At 40.2% G+C, this 23868-nt stretch overlaps 1 protein-coding gene across 2 annotated transcripts in view; it reads right to left on the bottom strand.

Moving 5' to 3' along the window:
• The window catches only part of tns1b (tensin 1b), a 167359-nt gene extending 143941 nt beyond the window's left edge, over positions 1–23418 (bottom strand). Inside the window, exon 1 of one of the 2 annotated variants that reach the window (XM_044013784.1) lies at positions 23060–23418. In XM_044013784.1, the coding sequence (XP_043869719.1) occupies positions 23060–23155 (96 nt within the window). In that variant the 5' untranslated portion in view covers positions 23156–23418. Of the gene's footprint in view, positions 1–2008; positions 2132–23059 lie in introns of those variants that run through there. The other variant, XM_044013801.1, reaches the window with a different exon arrangement.
• Positions 23419–23868: the final 450 nt, after the last annotated feature.

The following is a 23868-nucleotide window of genomic DNA, read 5'->3' as shown; positions in this document are numbered from 1 at the left end:
GGCCAGACATATTTAAAACGAAGTTAACTAATGGCTAATAATAACATTTCCATTGGCGAACCATTAGTTTGAATATTACATTTCACGTTAGAGTCCCAAACAAAGTGGCTGTGATTAATGCCGCAGGAATCTCCTGCCCCTCCCACTATTGATCCAACACGTTCCATTTTTGGACAGGCGGCTTTGGTAAATGTGAGTGCATGGCACCGAGCCACGGGGGAATTAAGTGAGAGCTCGTTCCGTTTTCAAACGTAACAAAGATAGATGTTGCTCTGTCTCAAGTCAGCAGATAGAAGCCGTTTTTCTGCAAATTTGGCAGTCGCGGGGAGAGTAAGTCCGGTTTGGCTCACACTTCGATGTCCCATTTTAAGAAAAGCTACGGGATAATCCCAGCTGTTAACACAGAGCCTCTTTAGGCATAATGAGTCACAAAGAAAAGATAAAACCCACCCTGAGCTCAGGATCAAATAAATCCCTGTGGCCGCACGCAAGTGATACTGCAACATCAACCTGTAATTAAGTGTATGCATGAGATGATTATGTAAATGTCCTGTTATGATTATCCTGACCAGAATAATTGAGATTGATGATATTATGACAAAAGTTGATGAAAAACAATCTTTCATGCAATCGGATGGTTGAACACAAATTTTGTCTCCAATTTCTGCTCCATCTGGTGTTCGTGTAAAACGGCAGTGTTTTTCTAAATAAAACGTTCTGTTTTTCTTCATTCTAAATTGTTAATACATCATTTTAACATGCAGTAAATTGTAAACTGACAGATTTTGAAAGTTATTGTGGAACAATGTGCAAAAGCACTTACTCACAGGACATTTTCTGGCACTTTTATTGTTAAAATAAGCAAAAAAAAAAAGGCCAGACAGACATTTTGAGGCTCCAAAGTAATTATGCCCAACACTGATGACGATCGTAAAAGTATCCGTCACAAATAATAATTTACATTATCATTTTGACTGAAATGTGCGACATTTTGGTTGACGTCACCATAAGATTTATTAATCGGGGGGAACAACGGATTAGACTCTGCCAGCTTTCTATCCTTTGTCCTGAGTAAATTACAAATTCCAAAAGGGCAGGAGTGAGATATTTAATCTTTAATTATGCTCTGCAGGAGTACACAGCGTACACACACAAAGTAGCCCCGGTGACCTTTTCACCTCCGGAGCAGCAATTATCGACTGGCCTCAAACACCAAGGGCCTCTCAGCAATCATCAGCTGTCTCATAAGAGGCGAGGCAGAGCAGAAATGAACAGGGTGGAGGCCAAGGTGGTGAAAGGGTATGAAGGTGCAGCGCGTCGCTGGCACTGCCTTTCACCGTTTTATTACAAAAACAGCAGCATCAGCCAAGTAAGTGCACATACATAGTAAAAAAAACACTACAAGGTGATTAAATGTTAATACTTAAATAAGTTTGATGTCCTCTGATGTGTTTTCATGGAAAACCACAACATTGAAGCTGACCGCTGCATAAGCGGCGATGCCAGATGTGGGTCCGCCTCCACTGTTGAGCACACGGACCCTTGTAAAACAGTCATCCACGTAAAACTTACGTGTGTTCTGCACATCTATAAAGTAATTGGCTCTCGAGGCTCATCCAAGACTAACACTCAGGACATAAGAGGGACAGAGACACCGACCAGCTTTCTTTGGTCGATCAAACAAGGCAACACAACGAATACGAGTCCATACACGTTGTTTAGATCAAATTACATATTGAGACATATAAGGAACTGATTAGAAACAAGATTTAGCAAGAAATAAGTGTAAAACAACCATTATAAAGTGGAAAATAAATAAAAACATCAAAAAAGACACTATCATATAGTTTGGTTATTGTTGTAGGGGGTTAGACTTACAAAAACGACATCTTATCACGCTAAAAACAGGCAAAATCACCAGTAAAGTCAACGTGTGACTGACCTCAGAGTGGCAGCCAAACCCTGACCACCTTGAGTTAAAAATGACAAGTTAAGAAAGAGAACTCACCAGCCAGAGGGACATCGCAGAGCTTCCTTTGAAGACACCTGTGGCACTCACACCCGCTCACCGATCCAAACACGTACCAGAGTTTTCTGGGTTTATCGAGAATAATGTTATTGTCCCTCAAAACTGAAGGTACTGACCAGAGAGAGCCCAGCAGTCTGGCCCTTATCCTGACACACTTCCTGAGCTGCATTGTTCACGAGAGGAGAGGAAACACACACACACACACACAGTATGGAAAGCCAGTGTCAGGAGATCAAAACATGGAAAGTGAGAATACCAAGAGCTGTTGTTTGCTCTTTTGACACTTCTTATTGTTTTCTTTTTTTTAAACTTCAGACTCCGGGCTGTGATCAGACTGGAATCTCTGAAACATTCTGAAGAGCAAACAAAATTGCAGAAATTCAATATCTTATACAGGTTAAAGCTTAATAGGGCGTTCTATGTAACGTATGTAACAACAGCAACCTTTAGCGGTTAAAAAGGGCTACTGCATTCCCAAATCAAAACACTGAATTGAAACTGAAAGTGTGTCTGCTCCAAGCAGCAGCAGCAGAGAATGATCACATGAAGATACACCATCAGCAGCATATCTGTCTTTGACTTCCTCTATTTTATTTATTTTAACACATCTCCACCGCAGGCACTGATTTTTATACGTCCGGTCAAGACGTTTTAGGGAGGGATAGTGAGGCTTTTTAAGGTACGTATCATTCATTATTTCCAAGTGCTGGGTGTCAGTGGGAGGACTGACAAAAACCTATATAAATTGGCAGCACCAGTATTTAAACTGAACATGTTTCATTAATCTCTGATGACACACCATTATTATTTTAAGTAACAGATGTCCTATAGGTCGCCCCTTTACTGCAGGGTTGCTGGATCAGAGTCTGTATCGTGTGTTATTATGTGAAGCGAACTAAGAAAGACAAAAGTTATCATGCCAAGTTTCTCACAGGGATGAAAAAGACCCATTTTGAGCATAAACACGCAGCTAAACTGGATGAGTTTAGGACAAATTCACTTGGATGAAGTGGAACTCTTCAGAGATGTTTATGGGAACAATGAGGGAAGTTCTGCGGTGAGCGAGCTGGAAGAGAAAAGACTCTTGTGCTGCCAGTGTGAAATACTGTCCAACTAGCTGTGTTTATGGAAGGAATTACAGCTTGGTTTGATGTAAGGGGGGGATAGAACTGTCTTAACCAGCCACAGCTGTCACTGCCACAGGTGAAGAGTTGTTTGAATGAGCTGTTTTGGGGAAATTCAGACGCGCCTGATGTCCTCACCATCACTACCATCTGATTGTAGTGGATAGTACTGTTGACTTATGGTTCAACCAAAGGCCTTTCTGTGAGGAGTTTGCATGTTCTTCATGGATAGTCCAGCTTCCTCCCACAGTCCAAAAACATGCAGAGGTTACAATACAATAATCCCTTTTTTTCCCATCCCTAAACGAATGTGCAAAATGTTCCCAACCTTTTAGTTAAGATTTATGTTTATATATTTTTGAACCACATGCATAAAATGAAGCTGTAATCCACTCACCAAAGAGTAAATGAGCTGCTACATCATGCACAAATGTGCTCTTGTCGTGAATTATCTTGTTATGTTTGGGTCAATAGTTTAATGGGACCCAATCTCTTAAAAGAAAATGGGTCCCCATATAGAAAGTTTGGGAAACACAGCTTTGAAAGCTTTAAAGTGTATGTGTAGCGGCAAGAATGACAAGTACTTTGTGGTCTGTCCAACAATGCATAACACTGCTAGATACCTTTTTATGTAGCACGACAACTGTACACAATATTAATATAAAGTCTTCTCAAATAACATGGGTGATGTGCAGATACGCCACGATGTGGGAAAGAAATGTTAAGAAGCTTGGTTAAGGAGCGAGCAACATGCCAAGATGTGATGTGAAGTTTGCTTTGAGAGTGCCAATGGAGATGTTTAGAGAAGGCCAGAAGATGTTGCACTGTGTCTTTGTGGATCGAGAGAAAGCTTATGGTCGGGTGCCAAGAGAGGAAGTCAGGAGTGGCAGAGAAGTATGAGAGGGCGGTGCAGGTGGGAGGTGGGATTACATCAGGGATCAGCTCTAAGCCTCTTCTTGTTTGCAGCGGTGACGGACAGGTTGACAGATGAGGTCAGGCAGGAGTCTCCGTGAACTATGTTGCTCACAGATGATATTATCGCCTGTAGTGAGAGTTTGCACTGGAGAGACGAGGAATGAAGGTGAACAGGAGCAAGACGGGATACCTGGGCGTGAATGACAGTGAGACAAATTGGTACGGTGAAGATGCAAGGAGTAGAGGTAGAGAAGGTGGACGGGGTCAACCATCCACAGCAATGGATAGGGCATAAAAGAGGTGGAGTGGATTGAGAGTCAGGAGTGTGAGGGGTGATGTGTGACAGGAGGATAGCAGCAAACGTGAAAGTGAAGGTCTAAAAGGTGCAGATGGAGATGCATATTCCAAGGACAGCTCAGGCTGAACGGTTTGGAAATAAAGTCAGACAGCCAAGGATGCGATTGTTTGGTCACGTGCAGTCGAGGGATGGTGAATACATTGAACAAAAGTTGTTGAAGATGGAGCTCAGAGAAGGTCTGTGATGTTGTGAAGGAGGACATGAGGACAGTTGGTGTCACAGTTTAAATCTGCTGTCCACCCCTAAATCTAAAAGCCGAAAGAGAGCAAGGGTCTCAAACTCAAGTTCCTGACGAGTTCCAGGCAAACGAAACAACACACTAAAGGTAATGACAGCTGAGGTGAAGAGGTCGCCCTTCTGCGACGGCTCCGCTAACCAGGTAACTAAACAAGCTCCTCCGTTGTGTTCTTAACACGCCATTAATGGAAAACACCTTAGACCTCACAGACTCACTGCCACTCGTCCGTGAGCGCAGATGTGACGGAGAAAGCAGGAGGGAAGTGGTATCGTGTGACAAACATGATCCAGGTTTGTTTTTTCACCACTCAACACAACTTTTTACAAGGTTTAGAAGAAGTAGAAGAAGAAGTAGAAGAAGAAGAAGAAGAAGAAGAAAAAGGGATATTTACTTTGCTGGAGATGAAACTCACTTGTGGCCCCTCTGGTCTCAGAGGAGGTCGCATTACTATGGCAGAACACAAACACGCATTCAAAACTATGCTAAACCAAGGGACATGATTCCGTCCTCCTCCGACATATGTTCGGCATTAGCCAATCCATAAAAAGCCACGAGTCATGTTGTGTCACAGCAGAAACATTTGGATTCACACAGAGCCAGTACATTACATGAGAATAAAGTGCAATAGTGTTACGGCATTCTCTCATTTCACTTTAAAAGTGAATTAAACACATGAGTATTGTTTACAAGCAGCAATCACTTTGTGGCCGTGTCAGTGTGAATACATAGCCTGTTTGGGAAGAGTTTGTTCTGGAGCATCACTAATATGATTTCAAACATATGGCCCTTTTCCACTATGGCCCCGGCTCGCTAGGTACTATGCTAGTGTAAACGCAACTTAACCGTGCCGTGCCGTGCCGTGAGGGGCGAAACACGGCATTATATGCAGCGATAGTGAAAGTCTGGGCAAACACGGCAAAACCACAAACAGACAAACAGAAATACTCAATATTGACAAGGGAGTTCAGAAAAAAGACATCAGAAAGCTTCGAAATACAATCAGACGAGATCCAAACAAACATGTTAAAATAAAAAGAAATATATAAAATGTGCTATTTGTTTTAGATTACATTACAAGATACGGACAATACATCAAAAATGCCAATTTTGGGGGTTGTTTTCTTATCATTCATTTAAGAATTTATAAACCACATTAGAATGGTTTCATCAGCTTTCACTAAGGAGCTAAATTAATTTAATCTTTAATTATGTGCCATTTTGTCATAATACTTATCAATGTGGAAAATGATTCATTCATTTCTGTTAAATGGAGCAAAGAAACCAGAAAATATTCACATTTTAGAAGCTAAATATTTGACGAATATTAATTTGGTAATGGATTAATAATCGACTAATTGAGTAATTGTTTCAGCCCTAATATCAAGTGCGTTGAAACACTTTTATTGTGATAGCATTAACCCTAACGTTCTACTCTGAGAGAATAAGCGTGAAACAGCTGTAAGCAACTAAAGGAATACCATTGTTTGCTGTTAAATCCAAGAATGTCCGTGTGTTTCTGTCCATGTATGTGTATGTGTGTGTGTAGATAGTGTAATCCTAACCGTGTCTGTGAACTCCTGAGCCAAAACCTCACAGGCTTCATTCGTCTAAAGCCTTTCCAACACCCCCACCCCCCCCTCAGCTGGATCAAAGTCTACGCTGTGTGCTTAGGTTTTAACATGGGGGGTTTACTTTCTGGCCGATTGTTATCACTCTTCTAAGTGCTAAGCCATGAGTGAGGCCTCCGTGAACGCCGCCGCCGCTCAGAGGAGTGTCTGACATGTCTGTGTGCTGTGTTGTGTTGTGTTGTGTGTGCGTGTGTGTGTGTCGACTGATGATGAGGTAAAGGCACGGCTCTCGATTGGAAGCACATGCTGCATGAGCTCACACTTGTCATTTCTGATCAAGCCACATGTGAGCCCCACATTGACGCAAATAGTTTTCTTTAATGCAAATAACTCTTGCAAGCTGACTGTACCAACAGTGCAGTGTACAGCAAAGTCTGCCCCCTACTGGTCTCTCTTTTGCAACACACTCATCAGCAGTGGCATTGTGGTGACATTTGTCAGTGTTGCAGAAAATCACTGGCTCCAATAATCTTGGTCTTCATAAACTGTGTTTGCTAATGGACTCTATGATCTATGGGAGAGTATTAAGGCCACACACAAAAAACCCCAGCATGAATTCTGACATTAAAGTGAGAATATTAAAGTCAGAATATCTGAGATTAAAATCAGAATCTGAGATTAAAGTCAGTATTATGAGATAAAAGTCAGAATATCTGAGATTAAAGTCAGAATAATAAATCGGAATATCTGAGATTGAAGTCAGAATATTAAATCAGAATATATGAGATTAAAGTCAGAATATCAAAATCAGAACTATGAGATTCCAGTCAGTATTCTGAGATTAAAGTCAGAATATATGAGATTACAGTCAGAATATCTGAGTTTAAAGTCAGAATATTAAAGTCAGAATATCTGAGATTAAAGTCAGAATAAAATCAGAATAGCTGAGATTAAAGTCCGAATTCTGAGAAAAAAGTAGTTATTCTTAGATTAAAGTCAGAATAGCAAAATCAGATTATCTGAAATTAAAGTCAGAATATCTAAAGTGAAAGTCAAAATTCTGAGATGTCAGAATATCTGAGATTAAAGAAAAAGTCAGAATTCCGAGATTAATGTCAGAATATCTGAGATTAAAGATAAAGATAAAAGCACTATATAAATTTGATGTATTATTATTATTTTATTATTATCAAAGTCAGAATATCTAAGGTAAAAGTCAGAATTCTGAGATGAAAATCAGTATCTGAGATTAAAGTCAGAATATCTAAGGTAAAGGTCAGAATTCTGAGATTAATGTCAGAATTCTGAGATTAATGTCAGAATATCTGAGATTAAAGAAAAAGTCAGAATTCTGAGATGAAAGTCAGAATTAAAACTTTCTTTCCTTCGATCTTTCTTTTTACATGTGGCTCTACTCTTCCATAATTATCTTTGTAGATATTTGTTTGGGGAAAAAAAAACATTTTACACACAGCACAAATATGAATAAAACAAGTCATAAAATGTGAAATATAAACTGACAAAGCTTTAAAACATGGGAGACAAAAGTGCTGCGGGCTCTACACTACTAATTGACTAATACATAACACAACCGCTGAAAGTAAATAAATATGACAAGAATAAAAAGTGAATAAATAAGTAATGCAGTGTTCAGTCACAAGGACAATGCCTTCTTTCTCTTTTAAAAGACTTCTTGGCTGCGTTGGTAAAACATGAAGTCTATACATTCCATATGTGCAATAAATTATCATAAAAACAACTTGTGGACAATATTTTCATCCCCATAGATTTACTGCGCATCTTAAACGATTATATTATCTTGGGAAAACAGACAGAGCTTGCCAAAAGTTATTAGGGATGATGGAAGAAGAGAATATGGATAATTGCATATGACACTTTAATTTACAGTGATTACAAACTGGAGGGGTTTTTTTGTGCAGTCAGCAAAAGTCACATCTAGAGCAGAGTTGTGAGATCTACATTCATATTTTTATTTCATCCAACACTTGAAACACCCGATCTATCATTGTTAAAGCAAACGGAGGGGAAAAGGATCAGCTATCCACCTCATTATTCATCTCTACTCCCAAGTTTAAGGTCCTTCCTCGGGCCTATGGGGTTTAGGGTTCCACAAAATTCACCAGTGAATCATCTCGGTAGTTTTTGAGCAATCCAAAAGTTCAACATAAAGTGTGTCAGGTAAGCCGATGCTGAACTGAACACCTGCACAAATACGAAGCTGTGGAAGCGGCACAGATGACGAATGAGCCACGTTTTTGTGGCAAATCGGCGAATGCTTGAATAACGACGCTGCCCTGCCTGAACTCACGGTCACCCCGTGCAATAAAAAGCACAATGAAGGGGTTTAAGTTCTCAATTTGAGTCTCATTATCAGGTTAAACCTTTTTTTTTTTTTTCAACAGTCACTGTGTGGAGAAGAAGAAAATTCAGAGTCAAATACAGTACACTCACCATCTGGATTTAACTAAGCAAATACAGTAGGTAAGAGGCCTCCGCTGGAATAATACTGCAGAGATTAATATGTTTGAGCAGGAAACAAGTGATTTAATCCCCCAACTGATGCAGTGACTTCTCATTTCTTACGCAACCATGTTGGAAAAGATGTGACTTTGTTTTTTGGCCTGCATTAAGCAAATAAAACAACGAAGGAGACTTTAATTGGTGAAGATCTGTCTGACGCATTGTCATAGAACCTGATCTGATCAGCTTCAGCTTAGAAGAGGCAACGGCTGCAACATGTGAAGTTAATGTGTGTTTGCAATTTGTATTTGTTACTTCATGTTTCCTCAGAGTTTCAGTAGGTTTTAAGGCCTTATGGTACAGATGATTTAGCATGAATCACTGTTGAGATATTCATTTAAACCAGGATTGGAGATTCAGAGAGAAGGTTTTCACAAGCATTGCAACACAAAAGTGATTCTTATTCAATCAATCCACTATGTTGATAATCCATTAATGGGCTTGAGTGTTGTTTCCATTTGTTAAAACAAGTTTATCTCATTTTATCTCCTTAAATGTGAATGTAAATGTGGTTTAAAACCAGAAATCATTTTGGTCTGTAACCAAAACAAGACATTCGAGAACATCATCATGTCCAGGTTTGATAAACACATCGGATAATTTACGGACCTCCATTAATCGAGAAAATAATCCACAGAAGAATCCATCATGAAAATAATTGTTAGTTGCAGCCCTTTAAGTGTGTGTGCGTTTGTGTAGGACCTTTTCTGGCAAGAACACCAGTAGTCCTCATAGAGACAAAATCCTGGTCCTATATGAGCCAGAACCTCAATCCTGAGGGACTGGTTAAATTAAGGGTTAAGATTTAAATTGAATAGGTTAAGCTTAGGGTGAGTTAAGCATTGACTGGTTTTGGTTAAGGTTAGTGATCAAGATTTGTTTAATTATCCAACCAAATTGAATGTAAGTCAATGCGGTGTCTTAGAAGAATAGGTGTGCAAACATGCACGGAGATGCATTTCTCTGCAGCACCAACCGTAACCCACGGCGATGGTGAGGCTGCCCAGTGGACTGGGCATTATGCAAAATGTAAATCATGCTCAACTGGTTGCAAGACAGTTCGGTTGTGTGTGTGTGTGTGTGTGTGTGAGAGAGTGTGTGAGCTTCACATTTCACCCAGGCTTTTATTGGTGCCAGTGGCCTTTTGTCTGCTTTAATTGAATTAACTTCCCAGAAAAAAAACGGACCTTGTTGCAGGAGAGCGGCTGCACATTTCACAGCCATCGCGGCAGCACGGGAGCTTTGTGGGTTCTCTTTGACAACATTTTCTAACTTGGTAACATTTTAACAACGTTTTAAAAGAGCTCCACGACACGCGTTTGTCACAGCCTCATTCACGTCGCTGTTTCACTTCAGTCACAGTCGCATCTTAAAACTGAACGTCCTTCCTACTTTTAACGACTAATGCACTCTTTTATGTGACATGAGACAATCGCTCATCTCTGAATTCTTTTTTTGGCACCATTGCATTTATTTCTCAACTCTCTTTAAGACTCGTTCCTTTTTTTTTTAGGGTTTCTTTGCAAGATAGGAGGTTGTTGCCAATTCTGGAGTAGCAATTACTCCACCCACGTGGCCTGAGGATCATCTGTTTCTCACTGTCACCACCATCACAAACCAAATCAGCTTTCAGAGGAACTCCATGCATTTGTTTTAATAACGTATACTGGTCATTAAATACTCTTTCACATGCTGTTGTAACTCTAAATAATTCACTTTAGACATTGTGAGACTATGTGAAACAAACTGAGTGTTTTCTCACATAAAGTAAAAAATATATATATCATGTAGGGTTCAATTCTTTTTCTGACTTTTGTCGAGATTCAGTTGAATAGTTGCCGTATTAAGGATTTAAATATGCTGGAAATAGTATTTCAATGAATGTGAGTAAATCCATAGATTAACTACTGTATTATACTGTGACGCATGGATGAGAACTTAAAGTTATTACGTGTTTCTACCGGTGTAAATGCAGTTTTGATTGGAAATCATTTACGTATGCAGCCCTACTGTGATGACAGATGAACACAGATGACACACGTATGGCTGTGTGGACTTTTCAATCACAGGTGCACGATGTAGAGTTATGGAAACAAGGTCACCATATAAACATTCAGCCTGTGTGTTGGTGAAAATGTGGGTGGTTCTCCACTACACGGGGCGTAAAAAGACATAGAGATGTATTTAGCACCAATTAGTCCACGGACATGTTGTGAAACACTGTTATTAACCGTTTAGAGTAGGAAAAATAACAATGGCAACGTCTCCATCTGCTGGTTATGTATCACACCAAGTCTCCCTAACCTCTACTTTGATGACACACACTATGGTTGTTTTGGCTACAAACCACCACTTCAAAACGTCCCGTTTAGTGACCGTCTTCCCCCTTTTTTCTTTCATGTCTGCTCGTCCCCTGTCAAAATGGCAGACACCCACAGAGAAGACAAACACTCGCGCGTCACGTGGCTTTTCCCCCCCGCGGAAAACAAGGGACATGAAAACTGCTGTCCTGTGTTGATGTTGTGATTTGCCCGTCTGTGAGATAATGTGAGGCAAACAAGCCTCTATCACGTCGGTGGTTGTGTTACAGACTTGACCAGACTTGAATGAAACCTGTTGCTCTATCGTGAACATGGCTGGTGTTTTAGCTAAATCTGTATATTTAAAAAAAAAAATGATATTAAAGTCTTGATACATTTATCCACAAACTGCTAATCTGAGATAGGGGGCAAAATACAACAACTAAAGCTGAAATAATCTGCTGTAATTCAAAATGTACACACTGTCCATCTGACCCACCACACACCCTGCATTACACACCAGAATACACTATATATTATTGAGTTTTTTGTCTTATAAAAGTTGCATTTGTGATATATTTGGAAGAATTATGGATGAACACATTATATTTAAAAATAAAATATCAATTTAAGATTTTCCATTTTAATGGAGAAATAAACATTATTACAGCAGCAAAGACAGTAAAAGGTAAAGGTAATAAATAATAAACATGCATTTTCACACCTACGGATACACTATAGAAGATATTGACTATTAAGATGATAAAACTATACAGTATGTACATTAACCAGAATATATACAGTATGAGCATAATATTACCAGACCAGACAAACACTTTTATGTCCATTACAAGTGGTCTTGTGTATATACAGTACACTGTAATCCAGCTATAATATAAATTGGATTTCAGTAGATCAGACCTTAATGTCTTAATTAACCGACTGTACAGATTGTGTTATCATATAATGGTACATCGTCAGGTGTGTGGTACAGTACACTGTCTATTATTACTACTAATGTATAGGGCTGAACAATTAATATATAATATATAATAATGTATTATTTGTTAAAGCCAAAATGTGTGTCAAAATGTAATTTTAGATTAGTAACTGTCTTGATCTAGTATACAAACCTTATTCTACCGACTGAAGAGAACGTCCTTGTTTGTTACAGAGCTGAACAAAAATCACACAGTAATCACTTTAAGTATGTTATACGAATGAAAATGAGAATAATGATGTAAAAATGACCCTTTCCTCCGATATTGCAATCGCAATTCCTATGAAAACAATCACAATTAGACATTTATTCTAAATCTTTCAGCTACTACTACTGCATATTAAAATGGATGTAATCTCTGGGAGGTGAAGCCAATGTGGAAGAGTCTGAAATGTGTCTTCACTTGTACGGCCAGCAGGAGGTCAGTTTGTTTACTTCTCACTTGATTTATAACGTTTATGACTCATCTAACATCTTTCTGAGCAGTTTATTGTCCCATAAGTTTCCACTCAGACTGCAATTTCACAAAAAGTATAACAAAAGTTTGGTGTGAATAACCCGAGCGACCCTTTCAGTTTCAGTTTGACACGTGGGAGCGTGGTATCCGACAAACACTAATCTTCAGAGTCTAAATTTACAAACGCTGACAGCAGCAGGTGTTAAAGGCTCAGCTCCACTCCAGCTCGGTGGTAATTTAAGTACAAATATCAGACAAAGGGACGGAGTGATGTCAGGAATGTGTGCCATATAAAAGTGAAAGTGCCCAGGAAGAAAGAACTGATAAATAACCGCGTTGCAGCGGAGGACGCCGATAACGCGGCCATGAAAGCAGTTTGCTCGGCTTCATTTAGTGGTTAATGCCTCTGTGACTGCGGACTTAGTTAAACCCATTACTGTTATCTCTCGCAAGAAAAGTCCAATCTTTCCGGAGAGAGCAAACCGAGAAGGACAAACAGTTTGTTATCTTGCAGCGTGTTGCTCATGGGACAAATATTATAATCTAAATAAAGAGCTGTGCGTCTCATTAAAATGAGACATATTTGAACACAACATTCAAGCACTTCAACAGAGGACACACACACACAGCACAAGTTTGACCCACTGGGTCAAAAGCCAAAGAGAAGAAAATAAGTTTTTAAGAGAGACCTAGCAACAGGAAGGGAAGCGCATTGTTTAATGTGAAGTGGAAACTCATTCCACTATTTAAGAGCTGCTACCGCGAAGGCACGATCGCCCTTGAGCTTCCGGCCTTGTTTTGATCAGCTGATCTTAGAGACCGTGAAGAAATGTACAGCTGAAGTAGAGGTCAGAGAGGTGAGTGAGGCGGAGGGAGCAAGGCCAATAACTTGCAGACAACAAATAATAACTTAAAATTGATCCTGTAGTGTCAGTGGAGCGAAGCCAGAATGAGAGAGATATGTTCATTAGAGCTGAAAGGATGAATCGATGAATCGATTACTAAATTAATCGAACAACTATTTTGATAATAACTTTTTTCATGATTAAAACAAGATTTCCGATTGTTTAAGCTTCTTAAATGTGAATATTTTCTTCATTAACTTGCTCCACATAATAAAGAAATCATTAAAAGTTGATCATTTTGGTTTGTGGACAAAACAAGACATCATTTGCAGGTTTGATGAACACCAATCAATATTTTTTAAGGTTTGATATTTTATGGACCAAGAAAATAATTGACAGATTAGTCTATTATGAAAGTAATCCTTGGGAGTTCTTGGCGTGCAGCAGCATTCTGAGCGAGCTGAAGGCGACAGATAGAATCCTGGCTAACCCCAATTTAAAGAGCGTTGCAGTAATCCAGTCGAGGAGTTATGAAGACATGTGTCTTTCAAGGGCATACCTCAGCAGAATCCTTGGCTATAATTGCCTTAAATCTTTACTTCAAATCCCTGTCCATTATTATTACCCCCAGGTTTCTTATCATGGGTTTGTTGTTAAGGGCCAAAGGACCAAGATGCTTCATATAAAAAAAGATCAAGTTGGGAAACCTGTAAGAACTTGATATGTTAACTATGAGTCACTCTAATTCAACCATGTTAACAAGTAATACACTGTATCACCTGCATTACCACAGAATGAGTGCCCTCCAGTGTGAGGTGGTGCACAGTTAGAAGCAAACGGCACAGAACAATGCAACAAAATCATGTGGAGGTATTTGGGCTATTTTCAGAGTCATGTCACGCAGGCCTGCCAAGGCAGATAGGCACGCAGGAGGCAAAGGGGGTAGCAGATTATGTTCTCAGAACTTCTGGGACTACTGTAATTTAGAGTGGAGTGGGCTTAAAGGGTAAAACCCCTCAATTTAGGTAATCCAATATGTTATTCTTGCCGTCTGGGAAAGTCCATGTGGAACCAAAGAAACCATATCTTTATTAACAACAAAGGCGTTTATGCTTAATACTCAGCTTCCCTGCCATACAAATACACCAAAGAGACACATGCAGTACACGGTACAGTGTCTATTTTTAACGATATGAAAGACGCCCGAGAGTGTGGAGAATGTGGGCTGCAGTTTGGGGCATTTATTTGTTGTTCAGTTCTGAAAAGTTAGAAAACCACCCAAATCCCGCACAATGAGGTCTCATTTTAAAACCTAACGTGGCATCATATTATTTAATTTCCTCCAACTTCCTCCAAACCTTTCTTTTCCATATTAAAAAGTACCTTTTGTTCATATACTGTCGTCACCTACTGGCAACAGGAAGTACACCTTTCGTTACAAACATTGTTTCCTCTATACGGTCTACATTTGCTCTTCCCTCACATAACAAATTATTGGTGGCCTCAATTGACATGCATAAGGGTTACAGGGCCTGGGTCAGTGCTGCTTTCAGCCCTCGTGTTAAAACTTGATATTCCATTTGCTTTTTATGGCACAGCAACATGAGCCAATTCCTATTTAAACATTTAAATATACACACGCTAAAACCAGACGTCAAATGTTGTGTATTTTAAAATCATTCACTCATCATCAGTGACAAATCAGCAGTCTTTATTACGTCACATACACTCAAAAGCATCACCCAGGGTGGCCTAACTGTACGAAACCAGAGATAAAAAGAGGATATATCTAAATCTGTTGACAAAATTCCTATCATCTCAAGTTATATATACATGTACACTGTATATAACGTATATGCCCAGCCCTGTATCTTAAACAGAAATACAGGAGGAGGATATTTTTAGCTATGGTGTGAACACATGAACTCCCAGTCTGTGTAAATGATATAAACGTATGACACGCCAGTGACACTCAGGCGACGGTTTCAGACGCGTGCAACACGTGCAGCGGCACCGGGTCCAAGAGTGTGACTTAATTAGAGATTCCTTTGCTGGGTGCACAGGGTGAGGCACACCCGCTCTCATTAACACAGGATCAGGACGGGAACATGGAACATGTGCCATTTTTTCTTTTTGTTAAATGGAGGGCTATCAAATTTCCACTCCTGTTGTACTACTAATAACAGCATGACAAACATTCTCTGCAGAACAGTGGCCTATTATTCTCCATGGTTTTTTTTTTAGAATCTCCATTCAAAAACCCAACAACAACCGATGACGTAAATAAATGTGTAATTCTCTCCATGCACTTCTATGTTTCCTGGACACTTTGTGGTTGCATTTCAAAAAGTCCGCTACGTTTTCCCCTCACGAGCGACAGTGAAACCGCATTCCATTGCAAATACCTATGAAATTCCTCCACAACAAGTGCAAGAGTGCAAACCTATGCCTTTAAAAAGCAGTCAGGGTGAACTAGCAACACTGATCTGCCTCAGCTTGTTACAAGCACTGGTGCAAACCAGAGAGAGAGAGAGAGAGAGCAAAAAAAAAAAAAAGGGCTCTTTCTTCCTATGTGTATTCAGAGTAAATGCAGCATGTCAAAGGGGGGGATTTATTAGGTCCCAAAAGAAAAACATTCTCTCGATGATGAAAACATGATTGGGCGACCTGGGTAGCCCAGCCTAACTTCTGATCCACTGTCACAGCAATTACCCTTGGAGCCCTGTGGCATCCGACCTCGGAGAAAAAAGAGCCCGGGGGGAAATAGAGGAGCCACAAATATCAACAAAAGGCACATTTGGAAGGCAAAGAGGATGCGACCTGGGAGAGCTGAGCTGCCTGTCCATCACTCGGAAGTGCCGTGAAAGGCTACAAAGGCCCCCAGAGTGAGACTTTGTGGGATTTTGACGTTGCCAAGAGTGAATGTAACATCGCCTTGCCAAGTGTCAGGGGAAGAGACAAGAAACCCGTCCCCTCACACGTTGAGAAATATCAACAAAACTGCAGCATAAAGGATCACTTTCACGGGCACACAAAGACATACAGGCTGGACGGTATATGACTAAACTCCACAAGGTCTGAGGCGGAGGTGGAAGTTAGGCCTCTGCTTTACATTCCAAGAAAATGGGGGCAAGCATCCGTGACTCTGGGGAGAAAATACAGTTGCCCTCTTCCTTAATCTATCATTCTGACTGACATTCTATCCACCGAGCATTGCCAAGCGAATTACAGACACTTAAAGAAGCTCAATGGACGCCTTTTGTGTCCTACTATCTACTTGGTTCGGAGGCTTTGTGTCCGATGCCACGCATCACTGCATCATTAATTCCTTGAAAAGCTGTTTGGAAAAGAAATATCCGCTCATCTGACTCACACATCCTTTGACCACGAGGCACTAAAAAGCAAAGGCGTTACCTTCCAGGCTGAATACAAAGGTCCAAATATTACACAACCCCAAACAAGCTGCTGGTGCAGGCTGAAGAATTTCTCCTCAAAGTGCAAATCTCAAAGGACAAAGGACATAAACAACTTTTCCAGCGCATAATTATTCATCTTTTTATACCTGTCAGAGGTCGGAACTAGTCACATTTATGACATTTAACTGACAATTAATACAAGATATATTGAAAAAGGTCAAGCACCTCAAGATTTCTCTTACATAGAGTGCCGACACCCACATGACATCATGAGAGTGGGAAGCGAGGAGGAAATACTTTCAAAAAATGACATTTCTGCTTCATCCAGTTGTTTTTTTTATAGAGTTTAAAGATTGTTTTAAAGAAAATGTTGCACAGTAATTGCGATTAACAAATGCTTGCTATGAAATAATTATGTTATAGTTGTACTAGGCCTTCCCTCTCTGTTGGCAACTGTCTTTTATTTTGAAATATTGATCAATCGAGACATTCCTACTGGCACCATGACAGAAAGTTTCTTTCCATCATTGCTTCTGAGTAAGTAACACTAGTCTGAACAGTTATTGGCCTGTAAATCACAATGGCTGTATTTTAATTCTCCTCTCTTAAATGCAAAGTAAAACATGTTGGAAACAATTTATAATCGAGCCTAATTAACTTAATCACCACACTGCATCACACATTTCTGGGTTGTGGCAAGGAAGCAGGAGTACCTGGAGGAAACCCACACAGACACCTGGGAGAACACGCAAACTCTCGGTCGAACTTGAACCTCAAACCCCCGTTTAAATTCCAAACATACAGCCTAGAGAGCCCATCACACTGTAGGAAGTAATTACCACATGGGTCAGTAGCACCGAGTTTTACATCAGCTCTGAATCCCTGAGATAAGTGATGTGTTGTTCTCAGAACTGGGGTTAACTTCTTAACATAAAGTGTGGCTGTGGAAAAAACGGAGGACACAAGCAATGTCAGGGAAATATGAGCGGGAAATATCCAAATAGGAATTGAAGGAATAAAAACACGTCACATAATACTCGTTCAAACTTGTTTTTTCATTAAAAGGACAGCCCTATTGTCTAGAAACCTTGTCTGGAATTATGCTAATAAAGCATGATATTTTCAGTGCTATTTAAAGGAATACTTACATTTAGCTTTGTATCACTAGAACAGGGGTAGTAGTTTTGAAAAAGTGTGCTTCCCAACCTCAGTTTCCCCTGAGTCGAGAAATATCTTCATTCTTTTCTCTGTTACGTGCCCACCAGTGACACTTGGTCCTGTTAGCATAACTGTTAGCAAAGATGGCGGACACGGTTTACATTCTAAAAAGTGCAGAATTAGCGTTGCAGTATCAAGCCTCTGACTATTTAGACTCACTCGTAGGGGGACGTGACCTCATTCCTAGAATGTAAACAGTGTCCACCATCTTTGCTAACAGTTATGCTAACAGTTATGCTAACAGGACCAAGTGTCAGTGGTGGGCACGTAACAAAAAAATACGATATTTCTTGACTCAGGGGAAACTGAGGTTGGGAAGTACAATTTTTCAAAAATACTACCCATATTCTAGTAATCCTTTAAATAGCAGTGGGAAATGTTGACCACATGAAGATAAACTGTAAAATGAATGATGGGTCTATGAGCCGTGTGTCCGCCCCGAGGTTAAATTCCTGTGTGCATTAAAAGGTAAGATGACAGGGGTTAACTTTGCTGAGGAATCACAATCCTCTCCTGGGTCAAGCACACACTGGGCACCTTTCCACCGCCGATCACACAGAGAGGGTCTTGTTCTGTGGCCCATGTGCGGGTCAGTGCCGGCAGGTAGGAGTGAAATGATAGGCCCCCAGAGACACAGCACAGAGGACGCACTGTTTTCCACGCCGCTAAAGCATCCATCGGAATGCAATAAGGGGCGGCAGGTAACTCTCAGTTCACCACATACCTTTATCAAACATCTCCCAAAACTCAGAAAAGCCCCCGTCTGCCATCTGACACTTTGGTGGGAATTCAGAGGCGAGAGAGATGGAGAGCTGAACTTGACAGGGATTAAACTGAGGTGAGGGTTTTGTTTCTTAAGGTGGTAAATTCAGCTGCTGCACTGATGTCGGGAGTTTGCTCCGCTCTCACCTTGAAACCCATTGAGGGCGAGCACAGGGGCTTTCATGGTAACCGCAAAAATTAAATACCGAGGCCTTTTCGTTTAATTCCTTTAGACCATGGTTCATTTTTGTGTTTTACAAGATGTTCCACACTTATAAATAAACAATAAACAAAGCAAATGTGTACACAGTTGGGACTGTGATAAACAAACGGCACCTTATTTAAAATCAAACTATCCACCAGATATCCTTAAGTATGTCCTACAGAGGCCGATAATTTGGCATGCGTACTTCTCATGACCGTAACTCCTAAACCGTGTGTGATATCCAGAAGATTCAAAAACTATAGACTGGCGATCTGTCCAGGGTGTGAACCCGCCTTTCGCTCTATGTCAGCTGAGATTGGCACAGCACCCCTGCCCGCTAGCATCATGTGGAGGATAAAGTGGTAGAAGATGGATGGATGGATACCAGAAAGCAGAGAAACAGTCATTACGGTAGAACCTCAGGACTTCAGCGGAACGACCACCAGCTTCTCAGTACCATAGTTCCTTAACGGTTGAATAACTGCCGGATATCGAAAGTGAACGTTATCTTGGAAAAAGGGGCAGAAGCACTCACTCATTGAACATTATTTCTGACAATTCCACAGCCATAGAATCAAAATAAAGACTATCTACTCTGGTCAGGAGGAGGCCAAAGGAGGCCAAAGCTCAAAATTGTATCTCGATATTAAATCTTTTTAAAATGAAAGTGTTGGAATATATCGTTCATAATAAAAAATTTGATTTGTGATGCAATCTAAACAAAAACATCATACAAAAATAACTCATTATAACTGGACATTAAGTGGCGGGCGACCTCTGGGTTAAATGGTAATATTTACTCTCATCTTTCTTTCAGTATTGGCTGAGCCCAAGTATAGTAATTTCATTTTATTTCCATCATAAATCACTTGCTGAGTCTCAAAGGGCTTAACGTGCGTCAAAATTCCCCTGAGGGTTATTTTGCAGTTCATTCAAAATTCCGTTGATGCAAAACTCTTTAGAATGAAACACCCAGTTTTTTGTGAATGACGGCAGTTTGCAAGCTGCGTCTGTGCATCTTTGTCATTAAAAGACATTCTCTGTGTTGCCTTCTTCTCACATCCTGCTCTTATACAACAACCTCTCCATGCAAAGCACACCGGCACACATTCTTTGTGCAGCCCATTCATGACCCCCCCGGTTCAAAGTCTATAGGTTGCGTACTTTGCTTTTTACATGAGGGTTCTACTTTCTGCTCGATTGCTATCGCTCTTCAAAAGTTCTTTGCCGTGGGCCTCCCTGAGTGCTGCTGCTGACAGGAGCAGACACACTGTCGTCTTCATCTGGATCAAAAGCCACAAGCATCACTGCAACACACAGGGAGCAACAATCTGCACCCGAACGCACCTCTGACACAAACACTAGCATGATTTTAGAGCTGCGACTAAGGATTATTTTCATAATTCTCAAATGTCTTGTTTTGTCCACAAACCAAATGTATTACATTTTTAGTGATTAGTGTAAGAAACCAGAAAATATTCACATTTGAGAAGCTGAAAAATCTGAAAAGTTTCAGACCAATTAATTTTGATTAAATTACTAATTTAGTAATTGATTCATTGAGTAAAAAACAAACCATTTTATCATGAAGTGCAATAAAAAGTGATTTAAAATTGCTCACCAACATACAGTCCTAGTGACAGAAGCATCATTCCAGTGCCTCGTTACAATGATCTTGTAAAGGTTCAGTGTTTGGCAGAAATTGAAAATAAACATGATTATTTATAAGTATACAATCACCTGATGGTCTGAATTGTTATTTCCTCAAAATCAGCCTTTTGTATGAAAGTTGTTAAATTTGACACACTGTACCTTTGAGAATATTTTTTCCATTGAATAATTGATTTAAATCATTATTTAAATGAAATTATTTAAATGAAAAAAATAAGGTTTTTTCTTAACTAAAAGTGTGTTTTAGAGCTGCTATAAGTGTTTATAGCAAATTGTACTAATACAATTAATTCTACACACTGTTTATTCATAATAAAATGGTGAAAAATATCACATTTGGAAATTCAAATTCTAGTAAAAAAGAAAATACAGAACAGAACAGTCTTAAAAGACTCCAACTCTACAGCTTCTACTACAAAAAGGTTCCACTAAATTAAACGTGAATGCTGATTGTTTACACTCGGCATGACTGATGACATTTGGCTGCTTCAGTGGAGCGACTATTTTCAACACTTCAGCACCGCGTCATTATTTCAACCACAGCTCTCTCCTGGCAGAGTTGAGACATTGGTTTCCCACAGCTCAGCATGTGCCCCACAGCTCGACATGCCAGCTGTTTGTCTGTGCCACAGGAGAGCTCAGAATATCCAGGGAAAGCCTTCCACTCCACAAAGCACTCAACGTGTCTTAGTCCACAGCGGGAACTGCACCGTTTAGTTCGCTGAGGCGGCCAATTATGGATTCGTCCAGTGTTTAAACCAATGTCTACGCATGGGACTACTACACGCGGCATCAATTAGAGATTATATCACTCAGTAGTTCTATCATCAACTGAAGACTCTTAGAACATAATGCCTGCAAGTGCATGAGGACGAGTTTGCAAGTAAACAAACTCAATGCCCAACTTTAAAAAGTTAAAAATCACTTATATGTCTTATAAGGCAATTCATCCCAGTCTTTTAAACCCATCAAGTATTCAACCGAGCCATGTATGTGTATATTATGTGGAAGTAATACAGTATTAGTAGTGTTTATTCTTTGCAAACAGAACATAAACTGGGTACAGGAGCAGTGGACAGGTTGGCTGTTGGATATCACCCAGTGGTCTCAAACTTGCGGCTACCTGATCAATTTCATGTGGCTCGCCACTTAATATGAACTTATGAGTCATTATATCTGTATGTTTTTTATTACTATAAATTTGCATCATAAATATGTTTATATTGTGAACTTTTTTATCATTCCATGTGAAAAAAAACACACTTCTATTGAGAAATTATGTGAAACATAAGTCTTTTTCTCAAAAATTTGGCCTTTTTTTACTTCAAAAATCCTGAAAACATGCATTCATCTCCAACATTTAGCAAAGGAAATGTCTAAATCTCAATATTTAACAGAGGAATCTGGTGTATTTAGCGACAGCACTGCCGAAAGCCGGCGATCGTGAGCCGAATCCGAACCCGATCGGCCGTACTTCGGTTCAGTGAGTCCAGTCAAGCAGGAAGAACAGAACTAATCTGTTTAATTAACTGATTCTAATGATTCAGTTACACCGAAAACGTCACTAGTTTATGTGACGACTCCGCCCATGTTGAGGCGCTACTTTAGTAATGGAAATCAACCCAAAAGCACCAAACCGACTACTCTCAAATAAATAATCGACAGATTATTCACTGGTTAGCTGCAGCCCTACAGCATACTAACACTGCAGCTTTAACTCTGGTGTGACTTGTATAATCACACCATGGGAAAACTAATGTCAAACATCATGAGTCTGTGGGGTTAAACAATGACAGTTTGGGGTCAGACAGAGCCACAGAGACAAAGAGGTCAGGTCACAGGTCAGTCATCACATTCCACTCTGATTAGAAAGTAAAAGCCTCCGGCTGCAGCACCAAAATCATATTTCCCAAAGTAAGTTGTGCAGTAATCACATATGTAATCTCTCATCATCAACAGCAGAGCAGAGCAGAGGGAGGGGAAGAGGAAATTATTTCAATGACATCACTGCAGGTAGAACCACAAACCTTTTTTGATCCTGTGCTTTTGACAAGCACATGCATGCGTGACTGAACTTGGACTTTTCAGAGTCGCCTCCGGCAGTCATTATGGTGAATGGTTTACCTCATTCACTCACTTTATACCTGCACTGAGGCTTCTGTACAAAGTGTTTCTGAGCACCTATATTATGTCTTTATTCTGCCTCTATTGTGATGAAATGAATGAAAGTGGGTTGACTTATTATAGGACTTTCCCTTGATTGAAAACAATGAGTGAGTGAGTCAAGTGGAAGCAAAGGTCGAAATAATCTTATCTGAGCTGTAGAGAAAGTTGGTTTGAGTTATGAACCCGTGCAACGAATATAAACAAACATGAGGTCAGTGAAAACAACATGAGCTTTGACCTTCTTACCTTCTTCTTCTTCTTCTTCTCCTCCTCCTCATGCTGGAACACTGGCATCTGCAGAAAGTCCTCCTCACAGCAGATGAAGCTCACCGTGCATCCCATCCGAGCCACTAGACCAGCAGAGCGCACACACGGCCAGACCCATCCAACAAACCAACACAGTCCCTCTGTGTCTCTCTGTGTCCCTCTGTGTCTCTCCAGGTGACTTTGTAAACAGTCAAACGTGCTACAAGTAACGCGCGCCGTGGATCTGTGGCATCACTGTGGGTGAACTCTCTCTCTCTCTATCTCTCTCACTCTCTTTTTCTCTCTCGAGGAGACTCCCAGTCTCACACACACACACACACTTGCCTGTCAACACGCGCTGTCTGACGAGCGCCACTGCCACACACACATATTAACTCCGCGTTTCCGTCACGTGTGTTTGTGATTGATGTTTGAATCCGTCTGTCTGTCTGTCTGTCCGTCACGGTGACGCGGAACCCAGGTGTGTGTTTTTGTTTTTTTTACCCAAAGTCTGAGGGACTTCACTCATGCAACTCTGTCTCCACCTGCTGGCTGATCCATGACGTAGCAGCCATGAGTCACATTACGTTGAGCTGTCATGTGATATAATTAGGGCTGCAACTATTCGATTAATTTGAAGACTGAATTTTCTTTAATATTTTTCAGCTTCTTAAATGTGAATATGTTCTGGTTTCTTATTAATTGATTAATTAATTATTTTTGGTTTGTGTCGACAAAACAAGACATTGTCCATTGATTGGATGAAACAAGGAGTTGATTAATCGATAAAATAACCAATAGGTGAATCG

The sequence above is a fragment of the Solea senegalensis genome, linkage group LG2, assembly GCF_019176455.1.
Source record: "Solea senegalensis isolate Sse05_10M linkage group LG2, IFAPA_SoseM_1, whole genome shotgun sequence".
Lineage (NCBI taxonomy): Eukaryota > Metazoa > Chordata > Actinopteri > Pleuronectiformes > Soleidae > Solea > Solea senegalensis.
This window is presented reverse-complemented; position numbering and strand designations above follow the sequence as displayed.